General features: G+C 34.7%; 2 protein-coding genes across 6 annotated transcripts in view; one reads left to right on the top strand and one right to left on the bottom strand.

The window, feature by feature from the left end:
• LOC101882795 (uncharacterized) overlaps nucleotides 1-16168 on the top strand; it is a 53283-nt gene extending 37115 nt beyond the window's left edge. For both annotated transcript variants that reach the window (XM_073930621.1, XM_073930617.1), the window contains one exon: nucleotides 11960-16168. The gene's annotated coding sequence lies outside the window, so the exon portion shown is untranslated. The remainder of the gene's footprint in view (nucleotides 1-11959) is intronic.
• On the bottom strand, nucleotides 1198-16544 carry LOC101883813 (CD48 antigen-like). 4 transcript variants are annotated; one of them, XM_073930778.1, is made up of 8 exons: nucleotides 16397-16501; nucleotides 12017-12220; nucleotides 11553-11858; nucleotides 11171-11431; nucleotides 10885-11001; nucleotides 5286-5341; nucleotides 3177-3317; nucleotides 1198-2679 (listed from the first exon to the last, which is right to left on the bottom strand). In XM_073930778.1, the coding sequence occupies exons 2-8, from the start codon at nucleotides 12054-12056 to the stop codon at nucleotides 2521-2523; spliced, it is 1080 nt and encodes a 359-aa protein (XP_073786879.1). In that variant the 5' UTR covers nucleotides 12057-12220; nucleotides 16397-16501; the 3' UTR covers nucleotides 1198-2520. The 4 variants fall into 4 exon arrangements, with proteins under 4 accessions (XP_073786879.1, XP_073786881.1, XP_073786873.1 ...); XM_073930780.1 differs by having other exon boundaries at nucleotides 3177-3314; nucleotides 16397-16500; XM_073930772.1 differs by lacking the exon at nucleotides 12017-12220 and having other exon boundaries at nucleotides 3177-3314; nucleotides 16397-16544.
• Between the last annotated feature and the right edge of the window lie 10479 nt (nucleotides 16545-27023).

Raw genomic sequence — 27023 nt, 5'->3', positions numbered from 1 at the left:
CAAGGTTTGGGATCAGACTAGAACATTGATTAATATTGAAGAAAGTGGTCAATGCTTGTAGTATGGATGGAAATTATGCAACACGCAAAGAAAATACCAGACAAGTGGCATGGGTAGATTTTCTGAGCAAGTCCACAATCATTGAAAATAGTATACTGCCCAATGCTAAGACCAGTAATGGCAGTATAGTCAGGCGCGTCCATAGAGGCGACCTAGGCGGCCGCCTAGGGCGGCAGAATAGAGAGGGCGGCATCCGCGACACCCTCACCACCTGCGTCCTCATAAATGTCTGTGACACCTCCATCACCACCCACGTCCACAGTTATATTCACGCATAGGGCGGCAGAAAAGAGGGGGCGGCGTCCACTACGCTACACCTCCCTCACCACCCGCACTTCCTTAGTTATATTTGCGCATTGGGCGGCAGAATAGAGAGGGCGGCGTCCACAACACCTAACTCACCACCTGCATCCTCAGTTATACCCCCTGTTCTTCCCTTCGATATAATTCGAATAACCGGTCACTTTCGGGTTGAGGGCGGAGTTGCCTAGAGCGGCAGTTCAGCTTGCTCCGGCCCTGAGTATAGTGTACAATGCATTAGCATCTTTGATTAAGAAATAAGACAGAATAAAATATCAGGACTTTAAAAACAGGAATCCAAAAACAAGAATGGAGCGTACAGCACATAATCATTCTTAGTCTCAGTGCTGCTGATGGAAGTTCAGCAAAGGTTTAGAAATATAAAACATCTTATGACTCTGTACTGCTGTTTACTAAACTGGGACTTTTCAGTTAGGTCGCTGGTTTGAGTCCCAGCTGGGTCAGTTGGCATTTCTGTGTGGAGTTTGCATGTTTTTCCTGTGTTGGTGTGGGTTTCCTCCGGGTGCTCCGGTTTCCCCCACAGTCCAAACACGTGTGCTATAGGTCAATTGATGAATTAAATTGATCGTAGTGTATGAGTATGTGTGTATGGGTGTTTCCCAGTACTGTGTTGCGGTTGGAAGGGCATCCGCTGTATAAACCATATGCTGGAATATTTGCCGGTTCATTCCACTGTGTCAACTCCTGATAAATAAGGGACTAAACTGAATAAAAATGAATGACTATATCGCCTTTTTAAAATGTAAGAGATGCGAAAATGATGTTGCGGTCTTACTGGCCATCCAATAGATGTAAACACAATGAAGAGATATAGTACTGTATTCCAACTTTATATCTGCATCACAGGGGTTTTACAGTAAAAAGATATTAAAGGGACCATCTTCAAGACGGGACTTTCTGTATGAAATTTGTACAACATGTATACTTAAATGAAAGAGATACAATGGTTTATAAATATCTCCTCTTGTTCAGTAAATGGGAATGAGTTGGCAAAGAACCTGTCTCAAACTTGCGAATGTTGTTGTTGTCAAACCTTGCTCATTTCCCTGAGCCAGTTTAATAGTGAAGGGATTGATCCAACATGCCTATTGATGAAAGGTTTGTATTTTTTTTTTTTTTGTATTTTCAAAATAAAAGATACAGTATTTTATTTTGATACTATTTGTGGCTAGTTTGTGGTATTCTGTAGTTTATTTTGATACATTTAAAATTGATGTATGTGGTGTTTTATTTTATAATATATTATAATGTATTTTTGCCTGGTTGTACTAATGGCTTGTACTATTACTTAATGTGCAACTTTAGAAGGTTCCAAATGCAGATGAGTTCAGTTTTCTGGAACTAAGAAAGATGATCATATTAGTCCAGGTCTGTCAGCATTGCATTGGCTCCCTATTAAACAGTATCTTAATTTTAGAATCTCATTGACTACTTACAAAGCTCTAAATGACTTAACTCACCAGTATTTGAGGGAGTTCCTGGTGTATTACAGTCCCTCACGTCCACTAAATTAATTCTGGAATATTGACTACCCCTTGAATATAGAAATCGAGTGTATGAGATAGATCTTTCTCATATCTGGCACCTATGTATCTCTATGGGCCGTGACACACCAAGCCAAAGAAAGGCCATTTAACTTTATTGGTCTGTCAGTCAGCATCAGTCCAGCTAGTTGGTTTAGTTTGTTTTACACATTGCCTCGTCAGGTTAATGTCAGATCGCTTTGGCCCGATTCAGCATGTTGAATTGATGTAGGACTGTTGGCTAAAGAGATTGTTCTGGTTATTCAGCAATAAATCAGAATGTGAGTGTGACGTAATGAAGGGACGTAGCAAGTAAAAAAATCAAGCCACGATGGAACACAAAGATGCCGGCGGTAATTTTGCTACATTTCTCAAATATTTGCAAACGATATGGATTATTATTTATCAGACATATTTGCAGAAGCAAATCCCTCTGTGGTGAGTGACAGCTACTGGGATATTAGTACTGAAAGCTGCTTTGTTCATGCTTTGCACATGCACTTTGGAAGGGCTGGGTTTTTCGTTCTGAACAAGAAATCAGATAATGACCTCTGCGGTGCGGAAAGACACATCCTTATGCTCAGGCGCAGAACTCGCACTCTTGATTAAGTCACTTTTAGTGTAGTTTTGGAGATTCAAACCCAGGAAATGGCTTTTTGACCACAGCATAAATGGTGTTATCTGTTTCAGGTTTGGGCTGGTCTGGTTGCTTATCAATGGTGCAGTAAATAGTGACTGTACCAGCAGACTTGCTGTTTTCTGTGATTGATGGAGTCTGAAATAAAAAACAAACAAAATAATTGACTTCTTGCCAACTGATAAACTGCAAATTTAAGAAATGTATCATTTGAGTACCATTCACTCAAACATTTTTCTTGACGTTATTTTAAATTAGGACATTTAATCTGAAACATACACGGTTGTACAGTAGGTGAAACATTTAATTAATTAGACATGTCTTACTGCTATCATGACTTTTATGAGTCTCTGCTCCAAAGAGTCTGAAGCTATAGATCCCTCAGTGGCAATCATCTCCTGAGATGTTAAATCCCATCAGAGAGATTAAACAGGGGGGAGAACAAAGGAAATATCCCGCTCAAACTTTCCTCTTAAGCCATTGGTCAGTCAGGAGAGAGTGGGTGTAACCCTACTAATAGCTTAAATCCGTACCACTCCCTGATATCTGTGCAAAATGTTTTCTACAGAAGAGCCTTTTCTGTGTTCGTGACTTAACTTAATTTTCAATCAGATTAGAGGTCAGAGCATCTTTACCTGATCAGCTGTGTTGTCGTTATGTGTGGTGTTGGTTCTGATGGGAAGGTCAGGTTTTTCTCCAATAGTATGATAAACTGTGACAGGTTTTTCAGTTTGTTCCAACATCTCAGCTGACTTTTGTGGCTTCTTGTTCTCCTGCTGACAAAAATCCAAAGAAAATGTCACACTGCTGGCACAGACACTTACAGTGATTGTCCTTAAACTGTACTTTCTGTAGATCTGGAGATACTAAATGTGATTTGGGTCTTATTTTCCACAGGTATATTTTTTGGTAATTGCTTAATTATATGGATTTTTGTTTTATATATTGTTAGAATATATATATATATATATATATATATATATATATATATATATATATATATATATATATATATATATATATATATATATATATATATTAAGGGTGACTTTCGGTTTGGTACGCATTGTGTACGATGCAATTCAGACTAACATCTAAAAAGATAAAAGAGATTAAGTACAAAATATAATGTTTTCAGTGCAACAACCCTCAATGGCATCCCAAATGACGTGGCAGACAACATGCTGTCTTTCCCGCTGTCATGTTAAACAGTAGACCATCGCTTTTGAACTCAGAATATCACTTTATTAAAGCATGCACTCATATTGCTGCCTTCTGTGTGTCAGCCTGCTCCTGCTGGCTCTGCCTACGTTGCCCCAGCAACCCTGGCCCCCGACACAGATCAGCCAATCTCAATTCACATATCACCACACCCTCCCACCTCCAAACGCTACTCCAGTCAGGCACGCGCTACACTAGCTCACAAAATGGCTAGTAATGTTAATGTAATCCCAGACGTCCCAAGTCAAAAGTATAGCTCTATCACTGTTTAAAGTAAAAGAAAAAACAAACAAGATAATACTTTTATAATGTTAGTTTTAATACATAAAAAAATGAAAATCAGAGAAATCCTTATGCTTTTTTTTTATTACTGTATCGAAAACGTACCAAACCGCGACACCACTGTGTTGTATCGAACCAAATCATAATTTTTGTGAACCGTTACACCCCTAATATATATGTATATATATATATATATATATATATATATATATATATATATATATATATATATATATATATATATATATATATATATATATATATATATATAAGATTTTGCTCTATGAAGATATTTAGTAAATGTCCAACTTTGAGTATATGTAATAAAGGTGTGAACCTACACTGGTCTCACAATTCGGTTCGGTTATGATTATAATGCCATCGATTCATTTTAATTTGATATCAACAGTCAATTCGGAAAGAAATAAAACGCACATAAATTATTTAAACTTAAAACCGAGAAAACTCAATTCACATGCACATATTGAACCGTGGATGGTTCAATATTATGTTGAGAATTGTGGCATCCCTAATTGACACTGATAAATGGCATCAGTAATCACAGCTGATCCATGATAGACGCGGTGGAGAAAACTTTGTAGACACTCACTCATGTCTGTATCCAGAAGTATCTCTGTAACGGCCGAGAGAGTCACGTCAGCAGGTCAAATTGGCCACAGTGAGAGAGAGAAAGAGAGAGTTCACTTTCGTTCTCTCAATTACAGTGAAATAGGGGCTTTTGCTGTAAGTGTCAGTGAAAGACTGTCCAGCAAACACACACGCAGTGAAATTGTGCACAGTTTCTGCATTTTTAAGTAGTTGGAACGTTTTAAATACTCGCACTTGCCTCCTTAGCCATAGTAAGCTACAGCGACATTGCGCATATGAGATAAATGATGTCACTACATAACAACCTGTTATGATTGTTACTGAACCGATAGCAAATTGTCCACATCTGCATCGCGGTGCTCAGAAGAAACAATTAATTTTGACACCCCTAATATCTAATCGTAATTTCTGAATAGTAATGTCCGTTGCTAACTATTATGTTGTACAGTATCTCAGCCAAATAGTATTCTTTTCCTAAACACCATACATATAATTAAAAGCTTATGATTGATACGTATTTGGGCTAGGGTCACAAATATGTTGAATACTTGTTTTAAAAGAGAATAGATAGAACGGTGAAATTCATTTAAAATTGATCTGTGGTTAATCGAGAACAATGGTATGAAACTTACATCAACGTTTTCGTAGACTTTTGTTGGTGTATTCATCTGGGCATCTACAGAATAGCCTTTAAAACAGAATTTGAAACACAGTTGTAAGTGTACAGGCATAAAACAAACAAACAAACTTTTTGCTGTAAGACCCTTCAGGTTCTACTTGCTGTTGTTTTCTCTTAAATGCCAACATTTCTAAAAGCATTCTTTATTTCTTGTAGAAACCTTTGAAATTAATGTTTATTGTTGAATTCAAACATTGTCTAATCAGCATACTGTGACAATAATTATGACTGAAACATTACAGTAATAGGAGTTGTAGTTTTATTTATCCCTCTGGGGAAATTCCTTTTAGCTGTCAGCAGGTTTCACATATAGAAAGACACTACAACACATCCACACACAAGTCTTTGAATTGATTAAATTATTTAAGCTTTTCACCACATGTAATGTAAATGATTTTACCCCTCTATTTTTAACAAACACTGGAACCCTAAACTTTAGCTTGATGGCAAATACTTAAATGCATCATACAATATGTGCTTATTATCCGATTTTCGTTTTTTAAGCTTTACCAAAGCTTCTGATTTAGTAAATATGTTTGCAGGGATGAAAGGTAAGTTACTCACAAAATGTAAAATATTCCTCCGGAAACTCCTTTGTTTCACGTTTTGTACCCTTGTTTACATGATTAAACAAGATATATCACTGCAAGCTAAATATCAATAAAGGTATTTTTTGAAGCTTTGTTTAAGATAAAAAATTGATTGAGCAACGTTTAAGTTCTAATAATTCAATTTGAAAGTTTAAATAAATAGAAACACAAACTATTTTACAGGAACCTGTTTACCAGAAAAGAATGTGAAAGGTTAAGTGTAAATCCTGCTACAATACATGAAAAAAGGAAGTTGGGAAGTCCTGTGATGTAACATGTTTAATTTTATCACAAATGCTTTCAAACAGCTTGCTGCTTATTCTACTATGGTTAATTTACATGTAGTTTCTTTGATGTTGTAATTGGAAGAATACATGGGATATTTTATGACCTCACAAAAGCAGTTTTATGACCTCGCAATAACAGGGTCACATGGATTTATTTCCTATATACTGTAAATACCATGTGATATGCAAAGGGTTTTCAGAGAAAAACCGAGACCAAAACCCGAAACTTGAGTTCTTACTGTATGTCAGCAAACAATAAAATAAAAGGGAAGTTAACATTCTCACATTTCGAAACATTTGTTCATTACAAAGGACAATATTTTCAGATAAACATAAAAAATAGTTTAAAGCAGTGGTTCTCAAACTGGGCTTCCTCCTAGTGGTACGCGGAGGAATCGCTGAATAATGAAAGAAACAATTAACACTTTTAATCCTTTAATGCGTAATATAACATTGATGTGATCAGCATTGGCTGTTTTGTGAAGCGTACGATCACAACGCTGTGCTTAGAGTGTTTATTTTAGTGCATTGTGTCATAAGCTGCTGAAAATCAGTTTCCGAAGTTTAAGAATTGATTCTGAAGGGTGATTTGACTGACATGAAAAGTGGCCAATCACAGTCGACCTTGTCTAGTTGCGTGAAACGTAAGGGCGGGACAAAGGCTTTCTGTGTTGCAGAGACAGAAAAAACAACTTAAAAACAAATGTTTTGTTGGAATAATGCTTCTCGGATGTTTTCACTATAGAGATGTCTAGCAGAGTAATTAAACCGCGGACATATTTCCTGCCTATTTGATGATCTTCATACACGTTTCGCTCTCCGACAGCCAGTCGACTCGCCTCTGACCTGTCACTCCTCTAAATACAGTCTGAATGGCGGCGCGGGAATGAAGGTATTGCGCAATTACTAATTTCTGCAAATGCGGCGAGTGCTTTATTTTAACAAGAGAGCGCATTAATGTACCCAAATCGCTAAAACAGATATGCGAGCTCTTAAATAGGCTTTTTTCAAATGAACATAGTGCTCTCATGATCGCCTGTGTGCTCAGATTGAATACAATCGCGATCTCTCCACTATTAAAGTAGACATTATTTATCTTTGCTCCTTAACTAAATTTAGTCAAAAGTATTCAAAGTTATCAAATATTTAGAAATAGATTGATACATGATCGATGACAATGCTAATGGTCTTCTTATTTGGCTGTGTTGTGAAGTGAAACTTTTAGCAAAGGTGGAACATTTTTTATTTCTTTACGACAAAATAATTATGCTGGAAATGTTTCTGGGTGAGGTATTTGTGTGATTTATACATTTAGCTGTATTCTGATCTGTGTTAAAGCATTACAGGTCAAAACAATCCATTGTTAGTCTACTTATTGTTTATTTATCACAATTTACAATAAGGCTCTTAAAGCACTGCTTTGATAAATGTAGTGTCGTCATATTTCAAATACCTCATGTAAAATGAAGTCATTTGTTTTATTTTTTTACTGACAGTGTACTTGTATTTTTTTACGTTTCTATTTTAGATTAAGATCAAGTGTAAAATAAAATCTACGTGTGATGTACAGCTATTTAAGAAACAAATTTGCCATATTGTAAAGAAAATAGTGTAAAATATGTAAATAAAAGGCTAAATTTAAATCTTTTTACCATATACTTTAATTTAACCTTTCAAAGCTTAAAAATATATATTTTTTAAAATGGGCAAAAAGTGTCTCTATAGCCTTAAAGATTATTTGGTAGTTTTACCAGTGCTATTGAAAAAGATTAATTGTCATGAAAGGAAAAATTGACTATACTTCCTTTGTTAGTGCAACTTATACATGTAGCTTTGGAATGTAAGCAATCAAACCATTAAATCAGGTTTACACTTAAAAAAAAGTGATTTCATACTGAAAATCAGATTTTTTTTCAAAAGTAACCAACTAGTACTTTTTAAAAGAGTAATTTGTACTTTTACCTAATATTAGTATTATTTACTAAAAAAAAATTTATTTTAGCAGTGTAATAGTATTTTTACTTGAGTACAAAAAAGATTTCACAAGCACTTAGTGCAGGTTTATTATACTATTAATATATGATTAATAAATATTATTATTAATGGTTTTTATTTGTATCTATTCCTATGCAATGTTTTATGGGTTGCTGAGAATACATTTCAGGTCTTCAATACATAGCATGTCAGTCTTAAAAAAAATAGGTGCTGGAATTGATTTTTATTAGGCTGTGCCTGTATGAACCCTGTCATATGTACATTTAACATTTATTTCAAGATTTGTCTGAAAGTGTATGAATATGACATATAGCCTATATTTATAAGGTCCAAGCAGCATTTCCAGCTTTTGATGAATAGGCTACTAAGAATACTTTAGATTTAAGTACAGCAGTTTTCTTTTTACTTTTTAAGAACAGCGCCATTTTTTTATGAACTTTTAAGAGCACATTTTAATTAAAACTTTTTTTTTTTATTTGCAAGCACAGTAAATGTTCAGACTATTTCAAATGTTTGAAGTGACTGACAATAATACATATTCTTACTAATGGGAAGTAATCTGCATCGTTTTAAAACTGTGCACACCTGTAGCTGCTTAATTAGGCTTACGACGCTATTTTTTAATACTGGTTAAAAAATAGCGTCGTAAGGTGGTACTTGGAGAGACGAATTTTTTCTAAGGTGGTACTTGGTGAAAAAAGTTTGAGAACCACTGGTTTAAAGGATAAAAATGAAACATTTTGATTGCAAAAGTGAAAACCTCATGTTTCAAGTGTATGAAAAAAAGGGTTTCAGGATTTACTAAACAAAGTCAAAGTAATAATGACATTTCTTCCCAATTTCAATTAAAAGGATGTCAATTAGAGCATTTATTGCATAAAACAAGAAAAATATATATTTTCCAGACATTTCTGTTGATTTGTTTAAGTAACTTCAGAAGAGTTAGTATTTAGTATTTATAATCAATATTAACCCTGATCTTCTGTCATTAATTAAAAGCATTTGTTGATCTGACTAACTGATTTATTCTGACTATATTTGATAAAATGACAATATTACTTTTATAAAAATAGTACAAATGTTATTAGACTTTTATAGAATAAAACAAATATCAAGATTTTGTCTCAAAAGCCTACCTAATAAATCCAGAGAAATATTTTTACATAATATACATGTCTTTTTTGCCTTCTGTTTTTAAGCTTCAGTACAGTTGCATTATTTGGAATAAAAATATATATTTACTTAAGGTTGGAGTATTTCTTCAAAAATAACATTTAATAAACTAATTAAAAAAACAATAAAATGTTGATTGTCAAATTAACCACTAACTCTGTGCATTCTACTATTAAAACAGAAAATGAAATGAAGTAAAAATTAAAAAAAAAAAACTTGACATTTGCTTGAACATTTATATATATATATATATATATATATATATATATATATATATATATATATATATATATATATATATACAATAATAAAATAAAACATTTTTTCAGAAATCTCAGTTTATATATTCAGTCAACTTAAATTGTGCTCGAGTAAAATCCTCACTAAAAATACTTTTGTGTAGTCAAGTAAAAATACTTTAGGGCCTGTAAAAACATACACCCAGCGCATTAAGGCGCAAGACATGTTTGCCACAATGTGTTGCTATTTCCAGACCACCGAAACCCTATTTTTCCTGTTTTGCACCATGTTGTTTAAATAGCAAATTCATTTGCACCACTTTGTGGATTCATGGATGTTTCGGTCTAGAAAAGAGGTGTGGTAAGGCAATTGTTGGCATGTTGCTGTTTTGAGAAATTAAAATAGACAGCGACATTGAAAAAAGGGCTTTTTTAGTTTATTCATGACGACTTACTTTTGTATATTGTTATTGTTATTAGTAGTAGTATTATTTATTATATGCATGTTTATGTTTGTTTTATTAAAAACAAGCTTAGATTTATCCACCTGTCAGGTATTGGACCATATGGGGCATAAGACTCGTGTTTGGCTATAACTCATTTTTTTTAGCACACTTCGTTATTATTGTTCATTTATTCGTTTACTGGAAATTAGAACTGAATTTAGAAATAGTTTTAAAACTAATTTTTGTGCTTAACATGCTAAATTAATTATGTAGGCTAATGGATTAGTGGAGTGTGTAACAATGTTTCCTTAACCATGAAAGAGAGAAAGAGAAAGTAAAGAGGCTGAATGGAGGAGGCTCATTCTTTATCCTTGCGCTGCAGATGGTCTGTTTAACTGTTTTCTTGCTAGTGTTCAATTTTTTCACTTACAAAGTCTGCCATGTAAATAGCAAATGCGCCATGGCACAACGCAACTGACTGTTAAAAGGAATAAGAGAGGGGACTCTGATTGGTTTATTCTCCAAACACACCCACAACTCATTAAGAGAATCAGCACAACCCTGTTAGACCATGCACCAGGGCGTAGAGCGTATCTTTCCGTCCTTATAAAACGTGGATTCAGACATGCTCCTTAATCATTTTGCCCACTGCCCTTTAGGGCTCTACTTAAACGATCTAGGTGCAAAGTCTAAAGTGCAGGGCGCAAAAGCATCTAAGAAATTTGTTGCATGTCTTATCTTTTGATTTTAAATTAAATTTCTTGCTTAAATTCCTAATGATGTATACAGTATTAATACAAATGGTGATTAAATGCTCTTTACCTTTACTTCTCTTGTGAATACAGAAACCGGTTGTCACCAACAGTCCCAGTGTGACTAGGACAATAACAGGAATCAACCAGAGGGGAAACATAGTTGGTTTTGTAGATATAATTTTTTCTAGACATGAAAGAAGAGATATCTTTAATTTTTCCAGACAAAGCTTTACATTAACAGGGATGTCTCATCAGTGTTGGCCATTTAACATGAATTGAAAGCGAGGCACATGATGTTTAAGTTTAGACACATTAATTTTCTGTCTCGCATCAGTGTATGTTTTTATATGTACCTGGATAAACATTGCAGAGTTCATGAACCTTCTTAATATCAGTTTTCCAGCTCACTGGGTTGCTGTAGTTACACATGATGAAGGTATTATTGCAGTTTATTTGAATGGTGTGTTCATCAGCTGATGTCACTTCCTCCTCATAACAGCTGCTACTGTTATAGATGGAGCTGATATTAATGTTACGTCCACTACATGTTAAGCTGCACAGTTCAGAACTGGACAAATTTGAGGTTACGGTCAGAACTGGAGCTTCCACTTCATCTGAAACACACACATTAAAGTGTTTACACAGTACACATGATTAAATGCCACAACCTTAGTTCTGTTTTATTCAGTGTATCTGTTTATGAACTTAAAACATGCTAAGCAACAACACACTTACCAATAACAGATACTTTGTATGTAATTTCTTGGTTCAATTTTCCATGTATTCTTGCTGTGTAGAGTCCGCTGTCTGTCTTCTGCATGTTCTTCAATGTCAGAGAGAAGCTTGTATCATTGAAATAAACACTGTCAATGTAGGAATCGTAAAACTTAACACTTTTTGTTACATGAATATATCTAACTATAGTGGTTAATTTTTCATCTATCCAGTCTAAAAAATCAAACTCTGGTTGTGGCTGTGTCTGTAAATCCAGTTGAACCCAATCTCCAGTCTGCACAAACACAGAGATATCAGCACTGAACCCTGAGGAGAGAAAACATGCAGCAGTTAAATTCACTAGTCTCATTGTATACTGTTATTTTTTCTAAAATGATCTAAAATTAATTGAATGTTTGCCATTTCAGAAATACAATAACACTCAACGCCTCAACCCTGCTCAACCCTGTTCCTTTGACATCTACCTTCCCATGCCCTGTGCCAGTGCACCCACACTCTCTGCATCCACGCCCAATGGCAGCATGTCTATACCCTCAGTACCCTCGGCCTCCACACCCTCAACCAGCCCCACAACACCATCAACAAGGCCAGGATCTTGTAGCACCACAACACCACCAGCAGAGGAAAGAGCTTGGACTTAGAGGAGCCCCTGTGATGTGTGGCAACACCTAAACAAAGCAGACGCCTGCTTTACAGCTCAGCAGGCACAGGCAAGGACAGTGAAAACTGAGCTATGCTGCAGCACTAAAACAGCCAGTGGACACACACAGCACCAGTCTGAGAGAGATCAAACACATGCTCAGTTTAATCTGCACAAGCCTGATGGAATAGTTGTGAGTAAAATACTCAAAATTGCTTGTACTCTAGGTAATCTTGTTAATATAAATGTCTATATATGATATTTAGGTATTTTATGATTTATATGTATTGGTTTTATTCAACAGAAATGTTAAAGTTTTTTGTTGACCAAATGAAACCGCTGACGATCTTACTGTGGAATATTCAGGGTCTTGGGTGTAAAGTTAACACCTTGGGTTTTAGGAAAAACATTATAGACATAGACATCTTGATAATCCAGAAAACATGGCACAGAACTGATGAGGTCACACTTTGTCCCCCAGGATACCGCAAAATATCTATTTAATCAATAAAAACATGCAAAACGTTTATCATAAACTGGAAATCAATAAATGCACCAAATTAATTAAAAAAAGAAGAATCTCATATCTGGCTCAAAATCGACAATCAGCTCAGTCAAACTGTAATTAGGGGCCAAGTAGCAAAGTTGCATATAGATACCTATTGTATCCATTCTGGTTCTTATTATTATTCTTCCGGCTTGCCGCCCTATAAACCGTTTGCAGCATTTGCGCAAAATTTGGCACACTGATAGAAGACAGACTGATCTTCAACCGCAATAAATTTGGACTTTCTAACTTAAGCTCTTTTGCGCCAGCACTTCTCCAAAATTTCACTTATGTTTATCATTATAACTTTTGAACAATCAAAAATCTCATCGTCAGTTTTTTTTTTTTACGCAAAACCTATTGAATGAACTCGTCTTAGGCCGTTTGCCCGATTTTCACCAAAATTGAATCACATAACTTACAGAACATGCTGAACCAAAGCTTATGGACTTCAGTTTGATTAGACCAACCATTTTTGAATAACTTGCAAACAAAATTAACGTAGAAGTTGCAAAAATGGACTCGAGGCAATATCTCCGTAAAGCATTGACCACAATGGTCTGAAATTACCTGCAGCATTTTGCCACACTTTTATGTAAAAAATTAATATTTTACAAATGCGGCGAACTGTTATGAAAGTCGGTATGTATGTTTGAGACTGTCCCCTGAAAGTGCTCAAAGTTTCACTAAAGCGCCACCCTTTGGTCAAACGTTATAACAGTATTTCTAAAAATGTTTTGACTAATTTTGCCTATTGTTATGAAACTTGACTAAGTTCAGAAGCTTGTTTTATTTTTGTTGTTTACACCTAGTTATTTCAAGCAAAAATAAATTAATTAATTAAACATCCACAACCCGTTTAGTAATATTCATAAAAATATTCATGTTGTCCAGTCACAAGTAATTTATAGTTTACACATTTAAGTTTGAGAGATTGAACATAATAACAATAATACAAATTTTGTAAACATAAATTCTGTTTTTTTTATCTTATTTTATTAAAGTAATTTTAAAAAGCATCTAAAATATTTTTTATTAGTTTAGATCAGTGGTGGCCAACCCTGTTCCTGGTCAGCCACCTTCCTGCAGATTTCAGTTGCTAACCATATCAAACACACCTGAACCAGTTAATTAGGACCTGAACACCACGTGATAATTACAGGTAGGTGTGTTGATTATGGGTTGCAACTGAAATCTGCAGGAAGGTGGCTGTCCAGGAACAGGATTGGCCACCCCTGGTTTAGATCATTCTAAACAAGATAAGGGTTAAGTTCAAAACCAAAATATATAGGTTCAAAACCAAATCTAAATTCTCAGGCAACAGTAAAATTAATCACCACAATAACAGTTACCTAAATTACATTTATTAATAAATGTAATCATAAAATACACGTAGATTTATTAACTTAGCAGACACTTTTATCCAATAATTATTAAGTGAATAAAGTATTTAATTTGATTTGATTTGATTTATTTACAGAACAGAAAAATCATACACAAAACAATTCTTAAAGCAAAATACATTACAAAATGTTCGAAAATGGAGCGGGATGAAGCACAAGCTTATTATTTTTCCCACCCTATCACCACACACATTCGTCTATTAATTATTTATTCTTTTACTTGTGAACTTTACATGAGACCTATTTTAGCATCTTTGACATATTATGTTTTATTCCATTTGTACATTTACATTTTATAACATAGACCCAAAACATACATAGTATTGCAAACAGCTATTAATTAAAATTAAAATTTAGCTTTCTCATTTCATTCTCTTTCAATCACCTCTATTCATCATTATATTCCTTTAATAATATATATTTGTACAACTTTTTAAATCGATTAATATCCTGTCGTTAGGAATCTGTCCAATAATTTCACACCACAGACAGACATACACACATTGTTTAAAGTTGTCCTTGTTTTCAACCTTCTACAAAGTTGTTCTTCTCTCAGATTATATCGCCCTTGTCTGCCTTCAAAAACCTTTTGTATGCATTTTGGGAGTAATTTATTCCTAGCTTTAAACACAATTTGTGTTGTTTTAAATTTAACCAAATCATCCAACTTAAGTATCTTCAATTCAAAAAAAAGGATTAGTATCCTCCAAATACCCCATATTTTTTATCAGTCTAATTACTTTTTCCTGCATTGCACACAATCTAGATTCCCCAAAATTTCAGCACAATAACTCATATATGGCAACATAAGTGTGTTATATACTACAGTGCATGCGGAAAGTATTCATAGCGTTTCACTTGTTCCACATTTTTTAATGTTACAGCCTTATTCCGAAATGGATTAAATTAATTTATTTCCTCAAAATTCTACACACAATAGCCCATAATGACAATGTGAAAAAAAGAGTTTTTGAAATTGTTGCAAATTTATTAAAAATAAAAAGAACTGAAAAAAATCACATGTACAGAAGTGTTCACAGCCTTTGCCATGAAGCTCTAAATTGAGCTCAGGTACATTCTGTTTCCACTGATCATTCTTGAGATGTTTCAGCAGCTTCATTGGAGTTCACCTGTGGTAAATTCAGTTGATTGGACATGATTTGAAAAGACATACACCTGTCTATATAAGGACCCAGGGTTGACAGTGCATGTCAAAGCACAATCCAAGCATGAAGACAAGGGAATTATCTGTGGACCTCCGAGACAGGATTGTCTCAAGGCATAAGGCTGGGGAAGGTAACAGATTTTTTATTTTATTTTTTTTTTTTTTATTGGAGAAAACCAGGTACCAATACTTTCCAGATGCACTGTACATACAGTGATTTATTGTCCAAGATAAATCTTGCTTTCTCTTACTTTTACACTACTCTACACAATTGCTACAGTTTTTACTATTTTAATATATTATTTTTTTCCAGTTTCTAACTATTTTTATGATCCAATCCAACACTAAGAAACTTAATTGCATACACTCTTATTATAGCTTTATTATCATTTTTTAAATCTATATTATGACTACTTTTTATTTTACAAATAAGATAACCTTTGTTTACCTTTGTATTCAACGACAGTTTGTTTACATCAAACCACAATTTCAGTTTATTAATTAATGTTTTAATCAAGCCCATTTTGGTAAATTATCCCCAGAACAAAATATACTTGTATCATCTGCAAATAAAATAAACTTAAACAACTCTGATATCTTACACATATCATAAATATAAATTATAAACAATTTTGGACCTAAAACTGATCCTTATGGTGTGTCACAATTTAGATATGAGGTTTTATGGTTGTCAATTTCCATGAACTGTTGCCTATTTTTTAAATAACTGCTTATCCAATCCAAGGTCATACAAAAAGTATTTTACTGTGAATGCCAATGTTTTTTTTCCCCAACATTCTTTATAATATTGTGTTTTTTGTTTAGCAGAAGAAAGAAATTCATTAAAGTTTAGAAGCACTTGAGTGTGAGTACATTATAGGTAAACAATCCCTATAAATCCAGTAATGATTTTAGTGGATCCAAAACAATGAGAAAATCTATATGTACACTATTTAAAACACAAACAAACTGGTGACTTTTAATTTCAGAGAGCATTTTACAGGTCTTCTTTAATTTTGTAAATGTTACCAGAAGATACAGTATCATTCATCAAAAGCGTGATAATAATAAAATGACTGGAATTTTTACCTGTGTTGTATGTTAGAAGAAAAAATGACAGCAGCAGCCGAAAAGTCATCTTTAAGCGAACCAAATGTCAGTTATTCTGTGTCTGGTGGTGACGGAAGTGGGTCTGAGATTAGCATGATTCACCCATGTGTAGGAAGAAACCATTTCCACTTCTCTAAAATTAGCAGGGGTTTATTATTGTAAAAAAATCTAATTTATATCAGAATAGAGTTACACTAGTTTTTCACTTGATTTGCTCACCAATGTCTTCTGCATAGTCCTCTATCCATTGAGTAACTATTATTATTTTTAAACTCTGATTTATTTAGAACATTTAATGTAAACGTTTTATTTCAGTTTGCTTCTTTGCAGCTCGGCAATAAAACAAACAACCAAAAAAAAAAAAAAAAAGATTACGTCAAATTACAAATGACCATCTCTGTTACATGTATTCGCCCTAACCTTCTTCATCCATCTCACTGTCTTTCCAAATGGGCCAAATCAAAGGTTATAATAGACCAACTTTGGACATCCCTGACATAAATTCAAGTGACTCTCTACGGTAAATGGTTATAGGCGCATAATCACCCCCGAAAGAATCAAATTAATTTGTTAAGATAAATATGGCGTAAAACAAAATAGCAAAGTCGAATAAAACAAGATTACTGTGACACTAAATGACACTAAATTATTTTTTAAAATGTACTTGGTCAGAAGGAAACTGACTGACTCTGATTTCTCCATTTCTGTCTCTATTTCTTTCTCTATTTCTAAAACTCACATTCATATCAAACCAAAGTTTTATTCACTCCTCTTTCATGTCATGCTTTCCGGAGTCTTTTCACTGTTCTGCTTCACTGTTTACCCCAGTGTTTCTGCAAAAACCACACACTTCCTGCTAGTGCTAGCAATATTTTCTAAACATCCCCCACTGATAAAGACCCCTCTGCATGCAGGGGCAAAACTACACTGTAAAAAAAAACCATGCTTGCCTTAATTTCAATATAAGTTGAATAAAATTAACCTAAAAAATCCCTTGTTTTACATAAAAAATTGTCATATTTTGGTTTTGGGGGCCTCCAGCAACAGTCTGAAATGCATGCAAGGTCAAAAAAACACTTTCATTGCCTTATAATCTGCATTTATTTTTACCTAATTATATCAACGACTCCCATATGATTCGTTCAGTGAATGATTTGTTCCCAAACCCCTACTTAGCGCGAAGCTAATCTGCACTGATTGGTACAATGACCCAGTCTGTAGTGATAGGTCGACTGCGTTCAGCCCGAGTGAAATTATGGGAGACTCCCGGAAAAAATGGGAGTGTTGGCAGGTATGGGTTAAATGTGCCAACGTTTAGCACCGTGGTGCTCACAGTGACCCGAGTTCGATTCCCGGCTCGAGGTCCTTTGCCGACCCTTTCCCTCTCTCTGCTCCCAATACTTTCCTGTCTGTAATTCCTTTCCAATTAAAAGTGAAAACCCCCTAAAAAAGAAATAATAATAATTACAATAATGATAATTTAAAAAATACTTAAATCATTATTTGTGAGGTATTTTACATACACAATCGAGTCTAGGGTCATCAGAGACTTATTTTGCATCTTGTAAAAAGGGATAATAGATCCTCTTTAAGGAAATTTCTGACAGGCAACTTAATTTAGCAATAGACATGCATTATACAATTCATATTATCTTTATCTTATATGTGAAAAGTGTTTATGCTGCTTTTGTTTTGACACAGCAGTGCTGTTCTATGATGCTGTTTTTAGTTTTGTTTCAGCTGTCATCTAAAACATTTATAGAAGTGTCAACTTTCTGACTTAGAAAAAAAGTCCCTTAACTCATGACTAAATTAAGTGATGAAGTCAAAGGTGAAAATTTATTTAAGAAAGAACTCACATGTACCACTGAAACAGTGTTTTGACATCAGGAAAACAGCCAAACACACACACACACACACACACACACACACACACACACACACACACACACACACACACACACACACACACACACACACACACACACACACACACACACACACACACAGAGTTTTACTGGTGCTGGTATAAAATGAATAAGTAAAAAATCAAGTACAGTGGCATGAAAAAAAAGATCTCATTGGATTACATTATAATCAAGAACATTCAGCATGCCTGAAGCAAGGATAGTTGCATGTGAAAATTGCCTATTCATACTTGCTGTATGAATGTTTTTTTATACACTCACCGGCCACTTTATTAGGTACACCTTACTAGCACTTGGTTGGGTCAGGACTGCCTGAATTCTTTGTGGGATAGATTCAACAAGGTACTGGAAATATTCCTCAGAGATTTTGGTCCATATTTACATGACAGCATCACACAGTTGCTGCAGATTTGTCGGCTGCACATCCATGATGCAAATCTCCCGTTCCACCACATCCACCACAGGAGTAGCACCTGCTGTGGTCTTCTGCTGCTGTAGCCCATCCGCCTTAAGTCTGACATGTTGTTTGGTCAGAGATGCTCTTCTACATACCTCGGTTGTAAAGAGTGGTTACTTGAGTTACTGTTGCCTTTATATCAGCTCTAACCAGTCTGGCTTTTCCCCTGTGACCTCTGGCATCAACAAGACATTTGTGCCCACAGAACTGCCGCTCACAGGATATTTTCTCTTTTTCAGACCATTTTCTGTAAACCCTAGAGGTGGTTGTGTGTAAAAATCCCAGTAGATCAGCAGTTTCTGAAATGTTCAGACCAGCCTGTCTGGCACCAATAATAACCATGTTCAAATTAACTTAAATCACCTTTCTTCCCCATTCTGATGCTCGGTTTGAACTGCAGCAGATCGTCTCAACCATGTCTACATGCATAAATGCATTGAGATGCTGCCATGGGATTGGCTGATTAGAAATTTATAATAATAAGCAGTTGGACAGGTGTACCTAATAAAGTACCTACTAAAGCTCATATACAATAAAAAAATTATCCATACAGCAAGAATTAATGACGAGTCTATTATTTATGAATGTTAGAAAATAGAAAAAAAATCTCAAACTTGAAATGAAAATGCTGAGCATAAACCAGTGTTGGGACACAGACTTTGATTAAAAGGTTACTTGTGCACAGATATTTCCTAAACAGACTAAACCAAGAGTCTAAAAATTGCAATTTATACAACAAATTTTGGAAAAATTGGAAAGAAAAGAGAAACAAAATGAGAATAAATGATAAATAAAGCATAGAAATTAAATACAATGACCCCATCTGGTAAACAAAAGGGAAGGGAAAAAACTAACTACTTAGAAATTTGAACCAATCAGACCTTGCAGCCCGCAATCAGCAAAAGGGGGCGTGTCCGCAAATTATGGGACAGGTGAGAGTCAAGAAGATGGAGGAAGACTTGTGGAAAGGACAACAAAAGAAGTAATGGGAAATGGCCTAACAAGGGATTATCTGGAGCCACGCCAATACTGGATTAGTTTTATTTATTTTATTTGTTTTTTATACGGCATTAGGCAAAAGAAAGGAGGGAACATGGATGCTGCGGTTACTTTGTTCACACGTGAGTAACGCTGGTTTCATTATTTACACTACAAAGATGCGCTTTTGTTGTGTTGTTGGTTATAATAGTAATTACAACACAGTATCATGTTGTGACTGAAGCCTGTTGCACAAAGCCCGTTTGTGTTTTTACGTGTGCAGATTTTGCAAATGTATACTGTGGACGCCAGATTTTGCTTTCAATTGTTTTTACTTATATTTGACTACTGAACTATTGATATTTTATCAACCAGGCTTTTGATTGTCACCCAGATTGCTTTGCTCGAAGTTTCCTCTACTCTGCACCTGTGAATGTTGAGCATATCCATGTGGTAGAAATAAGACGAATTGTCGCCATCTGGTGGTGATCAATAAATTTAAATCTAAAAACAACATTTAAAAACTCGAATAGAGATTTTTTATTTGTTTCTTTTGAACTGTAGAAATGAATAATACTGCATCTACGTTTACTGCATTAAATTGTCTGGCTTTATATCTTTTTAATCTGAAATCATAACTATGAAAAGGAAAGGAAAGGCTAATACATTATTATTTAAATGACTGATATTTATGTGATCAGATTGGTAACAGGTTACAGTTGATAATACTGACAATGGGGCTATTTTTAAAAGTTATTTAACTTTCTTCGTCTGAAAAATTAAGTTTTGGATGGAATATGCAAAAAAAAAAAAGAAAAGAAAAGAAAAAAGGTCCTAATAAAAAGTCTAAGTCTGAAATGCACCTTAGAGGCTTGGCTGAAGTTTATAGTGGGATTCTAGTATATTGTATCTGTCTGTTATTTGTACCATATACATTTATGACAGGGATTTAGTTCACAGTTGATACTACTGACAATGGGGCTATTTATGAAAATCATTGAATATGTTTGAAAAATAAAAGTTGGAATGTGCAAAAAATGTTGTATGAATTCTGAAAGTCTAAAATGCACCTCAACTGGACAAAGGCTTGGCTGAATTTCATTATGGGATTCTAAAATACTGCATTTGTCTGTTATTTTAACTTTATACATTTTTTGGCAGGGAATGGGTCTGTGTATCATTCGTTCATTTGATTATTCATTTTACTCTGGAAAAAGAAACACCAGAAAAACAGTCAATATTTAGTTTTTCTGTTTACGCTGTAGACACACACACACACACACACACACACACACACACACACACACACACACACACAAAGCTCATCTGTTATCCTGTTTTTAACTCAACAGAGAATTAAAACAAGAACAAAATAAGGCATTTGTTTTTTATTTATTGTTTGATCAAAAAATGAGCACCAAAAATGAGATTTCAAAGTGTGGGAATTCATGAGACTTAGGGCCAACTGACACTATGCCATCCATACCGTGCCCAGGCCCGTTTCCCGGATCGTTTGAGAAGTGTGAGTGCGCTGAATCGGGCTCGAGCACGGTTCACTTGGCCGGCCCTGGCCCGGTTGGAAGAGGTGGGCCTGAGCGCGGTTCACTTGAGCTTGCATGAGTGCAAAACGCGCCAAAGCCCGAAACTGAAAGCGGGAAGTGACTTTTAAGGGACTGTTTCATATGGATTTTATTAATTATTCTTACTGTTCAGTGAACGCAAACTCATTCATTAATTTTCTTGTCGGTTTAGTCCCTTAATTAATCCGGGGTCACCACAGCGGAATGAACCGCCAACTTATCCAGCAAGTTTTTACGCAGCGGATGCCCTTCCAGCCGCAACCCATCTCTGGGAAACATTCTCACACACACACACACACACACACACACACACACACACACACACACACACACACACACACACACACACACACACACACACACAATCATAAACTACGGACAATTTAGCCTACCCAATTCACCTGTACCACATGTCTTTGGACTGTGGGGGAAACCGGAGCACCTGGAGGAAAGGCAGGGAGAACATGCCAACTCCACACAGAAACGCCAATTGAGCCGAGGTTCGAACCAGCGACCCAGCAACCTTCTTGCTGTGAGGCAACAGCACTACCTACTAGGGCTGCTCGATTATGGGAAAAATCATAATCCCGATTATTTTTGTCATAATTGTAATCACGATTATTCAAAACGATTATCAGTTGAAGTCAGAATTATTCGTCCTCCTGTGAATTTATTTTTATAAATAAATATTTCCCAAATAATGTTTAACAGAGGGATTTTTTTTTACAGTATTTCCTTTAATTTTTTTTTCTTCTGGAGAAAGGCTTATTTGTTTTGTTTCAGCTAGAATAAAAGCAGGTTTTAATATTTTAAAATCTATTTTAATAGCTCGATATTATTAGCCCCTTTTAGCAATACATATTTTTGATTGTCTGCAGAAGAAACTACTGATATAAAATGACTTGTCTATTTAACCTTATTAAGCTTTTGAATGTCACTTTAAGCTGAATACTAGTATCTTGAAAAATATCTAGTAAAATATAATGTACTGTCATCATAGCAAAGATAAAATAAATCAGTTATTAGAAATGAGTTATTAAATACAGTAAATACAGTAAAATATAAGTGGTACAGAGTGTTTTGTATAAAAACAATATTCTGAAATATTTTAGAATGCACTTCTGTAGGCCTACTGTCTGTAGTAAAGTGTAACACTGAACGAAAAAGGCTGACAGTAAGTCATTATGATGATTGGAGAAGTGGTTATAGTGTTTTACATTCAGCACATCAGTGTTCAACTGATCTTATTACTGTCTATTGATGTGATGGTTTGTGTGCGTCATTTGAAAACAAAATACTATGTTGAAAAGAAATTACATTGTTTTGAATGTAATGTTTCATTTTGCAGGAGAATTGAAGGGTTTCGCCCTAGAGTTTTGACAATATGAGAGGCATGCTTTCAGAAAATGTGTGTAAACAATTGGGAAAAACTGTAAATTGTGTGGATTTCAGTCATACACTTTCCATCCCCAAGCAGAAAAAAAAATCTTCAATAGGATTAAGGAATGGAGAATATGGAGGGAGATAAACAACTAAAATACATGGGTGGGCAGTGAACCAGTTATGGACCAGATGAGCTCTGATTTCTAAATTGCAATTATGTGTGACAGGTGTTTACCTATGTGATGAGTTAGTACGCAACACAACTGACTTTACAACTGGACAACTGACTTTACAATTGTGAATGACAGTGTGTTCCTTGTAAAAACAAGAGATTTTCTGCATGAAATTTGTGCCAAATGCAGAGAATTGTGTGTTGTGTTTTGAAAAAAAGTGTTTTAAACCTGCAATATGGGTGTAAAGCAGGAATCGTGCTTGTAGTTTAGCAGAATTGGTTCAGGGGGTTGGTGCATCAGTCACATGTTGCAGTCATTGTGTCTGAAGTACAAGTAATTGTGTGTAAAAAAGACTGAGTCATTGTTTATTTACAGTTTTTTTTTGATTGCTCAAGCACAATTTTGAAATGAAGGCTCATTTTGTCAAAAACACACACACACACACACACACACACACACACACACACACACACACACACACACACACACACACACACACACACACACACAAGCAAGGCAAGGCAAGTTTATTTATATAGCACATTTCATACACAATGGCAATTCAAAGTGCTTTACATAAACAAGAATAAAAGAAACAAGTAAAATAAAAATAAAAACAAATAATAAAAATGCATCAAAACAAAACATAAAAACAGGTAAAATGTGATATGAAAGAATGAAGAAGAAGAGAAAAACATAATAGTGCAATCTGTCGGACACAGCACAGTGCTCATTCAGTAAAGGCACAGCTAAACAGATGTGTTTTCAGTCTTGATTTGAATGTGCCTAATGTTGGAGCACATCTGATCATTTCTGGAAGCTGATTCCAGCAGCAGGGGGCATAGTGGCTGAAGGCAGATTCACCCTGCTTTGACTGAACTCTTGGAACTTCTAGTTTATATGATCCTAAAGATCTGAGTGATCTGTTAGGTTTGTATTGAGTGAGCATATCTGTGATGTATTTAGGTCCTAGGCCATTTAGTGATTTATAGACCAGTAATAATACTTTAAAATCTATTCTGAATGTAACTGGCAGCCAGTGTAAAGACCTGAGGACAGGTGTGATGTGCTCTGATTTTCTGGTTCTGGTTAGAAATCTGGCTGCAGCGTTCTGGATGAGCTGCAACTGTCTGACTGTCTTTTTAGGAAGACCAGTGAGGAGTCCATTACAGTAATCCACCCTGCTGCTGATAAAAGCATGAACAAGTTTTTCTAAATCTTCACTAGAAACAAAGCATCTGATTCTTGCTATGTTTTTGAGATGATAGTATGCTGATTTACTGACTGCTTTGACATGACTGTTGAAACTCAGATCCAAAACTTTACAACACTATAACAAAACACAATTTTAACACCGTACAGAACACACACTCCTCATTCAAGATAAATCTGTTTGCTTTATTTACACACTGCGGTAATCAATCTTAAACACTCATATAATTTCTAACTGACTAATACTGATATAATCTGGGCTTGATTTGTTTAAGAGGTATTGCTATAAAGTACATGAACATACTGTATTAACCAAACAGTGATAGACAGAAAGCTAAATATTTCCCTATCCTAACAAATACCATACAACAAATGTAAAGTGTTTTATTCAGCTTTCTGGTGATGTATACATTTCAATATATATATATATATAAAAAAAAAATATCATGCCCTGTCTCCTGTTTACCAATCTTCCTCCCCTCCATGCTTCCTCTTCCATACTGCATATTTATTGAAGATTATTTATTTATAGTTCCTGTAAAACATATTTATTGAAAACTAATAATTATAGCTATACTACTGTAAACATTAATTGAAGATAACTTTAATAGTTTATACCTAATACTTAGTTACAGTTTTTCATGATTGCTAACGCACTAAAATTAAACTTTTCCTACAATTAGCAAAACTGTACACTCATGGAGCAAAACACAAAGCTAGATCTGCACAACTGTAAGCACATTATCAGCTTCACACTTTTTGCAAAACATTATAAACAGTCATTTGCAAATCACTAAACACACTTGGATGCTTTTGACACAGAAAATTTTCATAATGGAATTTCCTTGCAATTTTAAAGCAAAGGCCTTCAAATGAGCACACACATGAACTATAGGTCAAACACAGCCATCAGGTGTGCACGCACACTGCTGCAAAACTGTAGGCACACCAATGAGCTGTAACCACAATAAAAGAAGCAATATAGGTATAACCATATACAGAGTGTTCCTTGTGAAAACAAGAGATTTTCTGCATGAAAATTGTGCCAAGTGCAGAGAATTGTGTGTTGTGTTTTGAAAAAAAGTGTTTTAAACCTGTAATTTGGGTGTAAAGCAGGAGTTGTGCTTGTAGTGTAGCAGAATTGGTTCTGAAGGTTGGTACATCAGTCACATGTTGCAGTCATTGTGTCTGAAGTACAAGTACTTGTGTGTAAACAATTGGGAAAAACTGTAATAGTGACATTCTGCCACCTACTGGCGATTTTAGTTTTAAGTTTAGATTTAACATTCAAAGCCCATTTTCATTTTTTTTTTTTTAATTATTATTATTTCAAATAACATTAGGCTATTCAGCGTTTTAGGATTAAACATCACTGTTTTGGTTATTATTATGAATGGTTCGAGTTTGGTTAATATTAGGAAATATTATTACAATTTAAAAAAGGCTTTTCTATTTTAATATACTTTTATGTTTGTTTATGTGATGCCAAGTTTAAGTTTTTGACACTTATGTTGCATGATCCTTCAATGTATTGTCAACGTTGTGCTGTTAAATGTTTTTCTATGATATTTTTACAGGATTGATTGATTTAAAACCTGGCAAATTATTATTCAAAATATAAATACTATCAATGAAACATTATTGCTGAATAAAAATATACATTTTCTTTCAAAAAAGAAAGAAAAAAATGAATAATAAAATACGTTTTTTTTCTATTCATCAAATAATCCTAATATTATGTTTTAAACGTAAAATAAAGAAGAAAGGTGCTTTAAAAACAACACAATAATGGTCAATGTAATTTTCTATTTTTCTAATATTTTTCAGCAAAAAGTATAAAATCTAAAAGGCGATTGCAATCGACGAGTTGGTCATCACTAATATGCTGTAAGCTACATTAAATGTAAAAAATAATAACACAATAAGACTCAAATGTAAAACAAATTAAAAAAGGATTTTACAAACCTAAACGACATGAATATACTAATAAATAACCTAAACTTTACTTTCAGAGGCATTTGTTATTTATGTTATACATTTTTATACGTTTTTATGCTATCTTGAAACAAATATTATTATATATTAATATATTTATATTTATTTTGCACATAATTATTGTATATTATATAAGTTAGCCGGCAAAAAGCAGACAGACGCACTAAAAACTGCTCAAAAATAATATATATTAAAAAAAATAAAGGTAGACGCAGACGTCATGTAACAAGTCAGACGCTGATGTCACGTCCATTGAGAGGAATGTATGTAGGGCAAGAAAATTGTGCACTGGCTCACACACTGCACTGTGTTATGATACGTGTTAGTGAAAAAATAAATAAATAACTTCACTGCTACACGTGAATCACGCGTAACGTCTGGCTTGACACTTCACTGCCACATGTGATTTACGTGACGTCTACGTGACGTCAACGTCACGTCTACGTCTCGTCTGCGTCTTAAATTGCACAGATTTAATAGCAAAAAATATATTTTTTAAGACGTCAGTGAGAGTTTTCACACGCGTACAACTGGAAAGGGGGCGGTACATGATGGAATAATCGTTTATCTCGATTAATGGTTTTTCAAAATCGTTAAAAGCCGAAATCGAAATCGGATTTTCGATTAATTGCACAGCCCTACTACCTACTACCCTACTACTGCCTTGTCCTGTGAACGCAAACTGCTGTAGCTTATTAAATACGCAAACTCCTCACTGCACGACAGCTGCGCACCTTCAGCAGACCTCCTCATTCCTGCGGCACGAGAGCTTTATGATTGTTTATGAGCGCCAAAAGTGTCAGATCTGTTCGGCGAAATGTCTGACTGCGTGTCACCGCATCCCTAAGGACTGTTTGGCGAAATATTTGACTGCATGTCACTGCATATCAAACGACTGAA

Source organism: Danio rerio, chromosome 2 (assembly GCF_049306965.1).
Source record: "Danio rerio strain Tuebingen ecotype United States chromosome 2, GRCz12tu, whole genome shotgun sequence".
Taxonomy (NCBI): Eukaryota; Metazoa; Chordata; class Actinopteri; order Cypriniformes; family Danionidae; genus Danio; species Danio rerio.
The sequence above is the reverse complement of the archived record's forward strand: the minus strand, read 5'-3'. Positions and strand labels throughout refer to the sequence as shown.

Coding starts and splice junctions, on each gene's coding strand:
- LOC101883813 (XM_073930769.1), bottom strand. CDS start 16,445: ATGACTTTTCGGCTGCTGCTGTCATTTTTTCTTCTAACATACAACACA. Junction 11,002..11,170: donor ACTCTGCAATGTTTATCCAG/GTACATATAAAA, acceptor TTTCATGTCTAG/AAAAAATTATATCTACAAAA. Junction 3,318..5,285: donor AAGTCTACGAAAACGTTGAT/GTAAGTTTCATA, acceptor GATTTTTGTCAG/CAGGAGAACAAGAAGCCACA.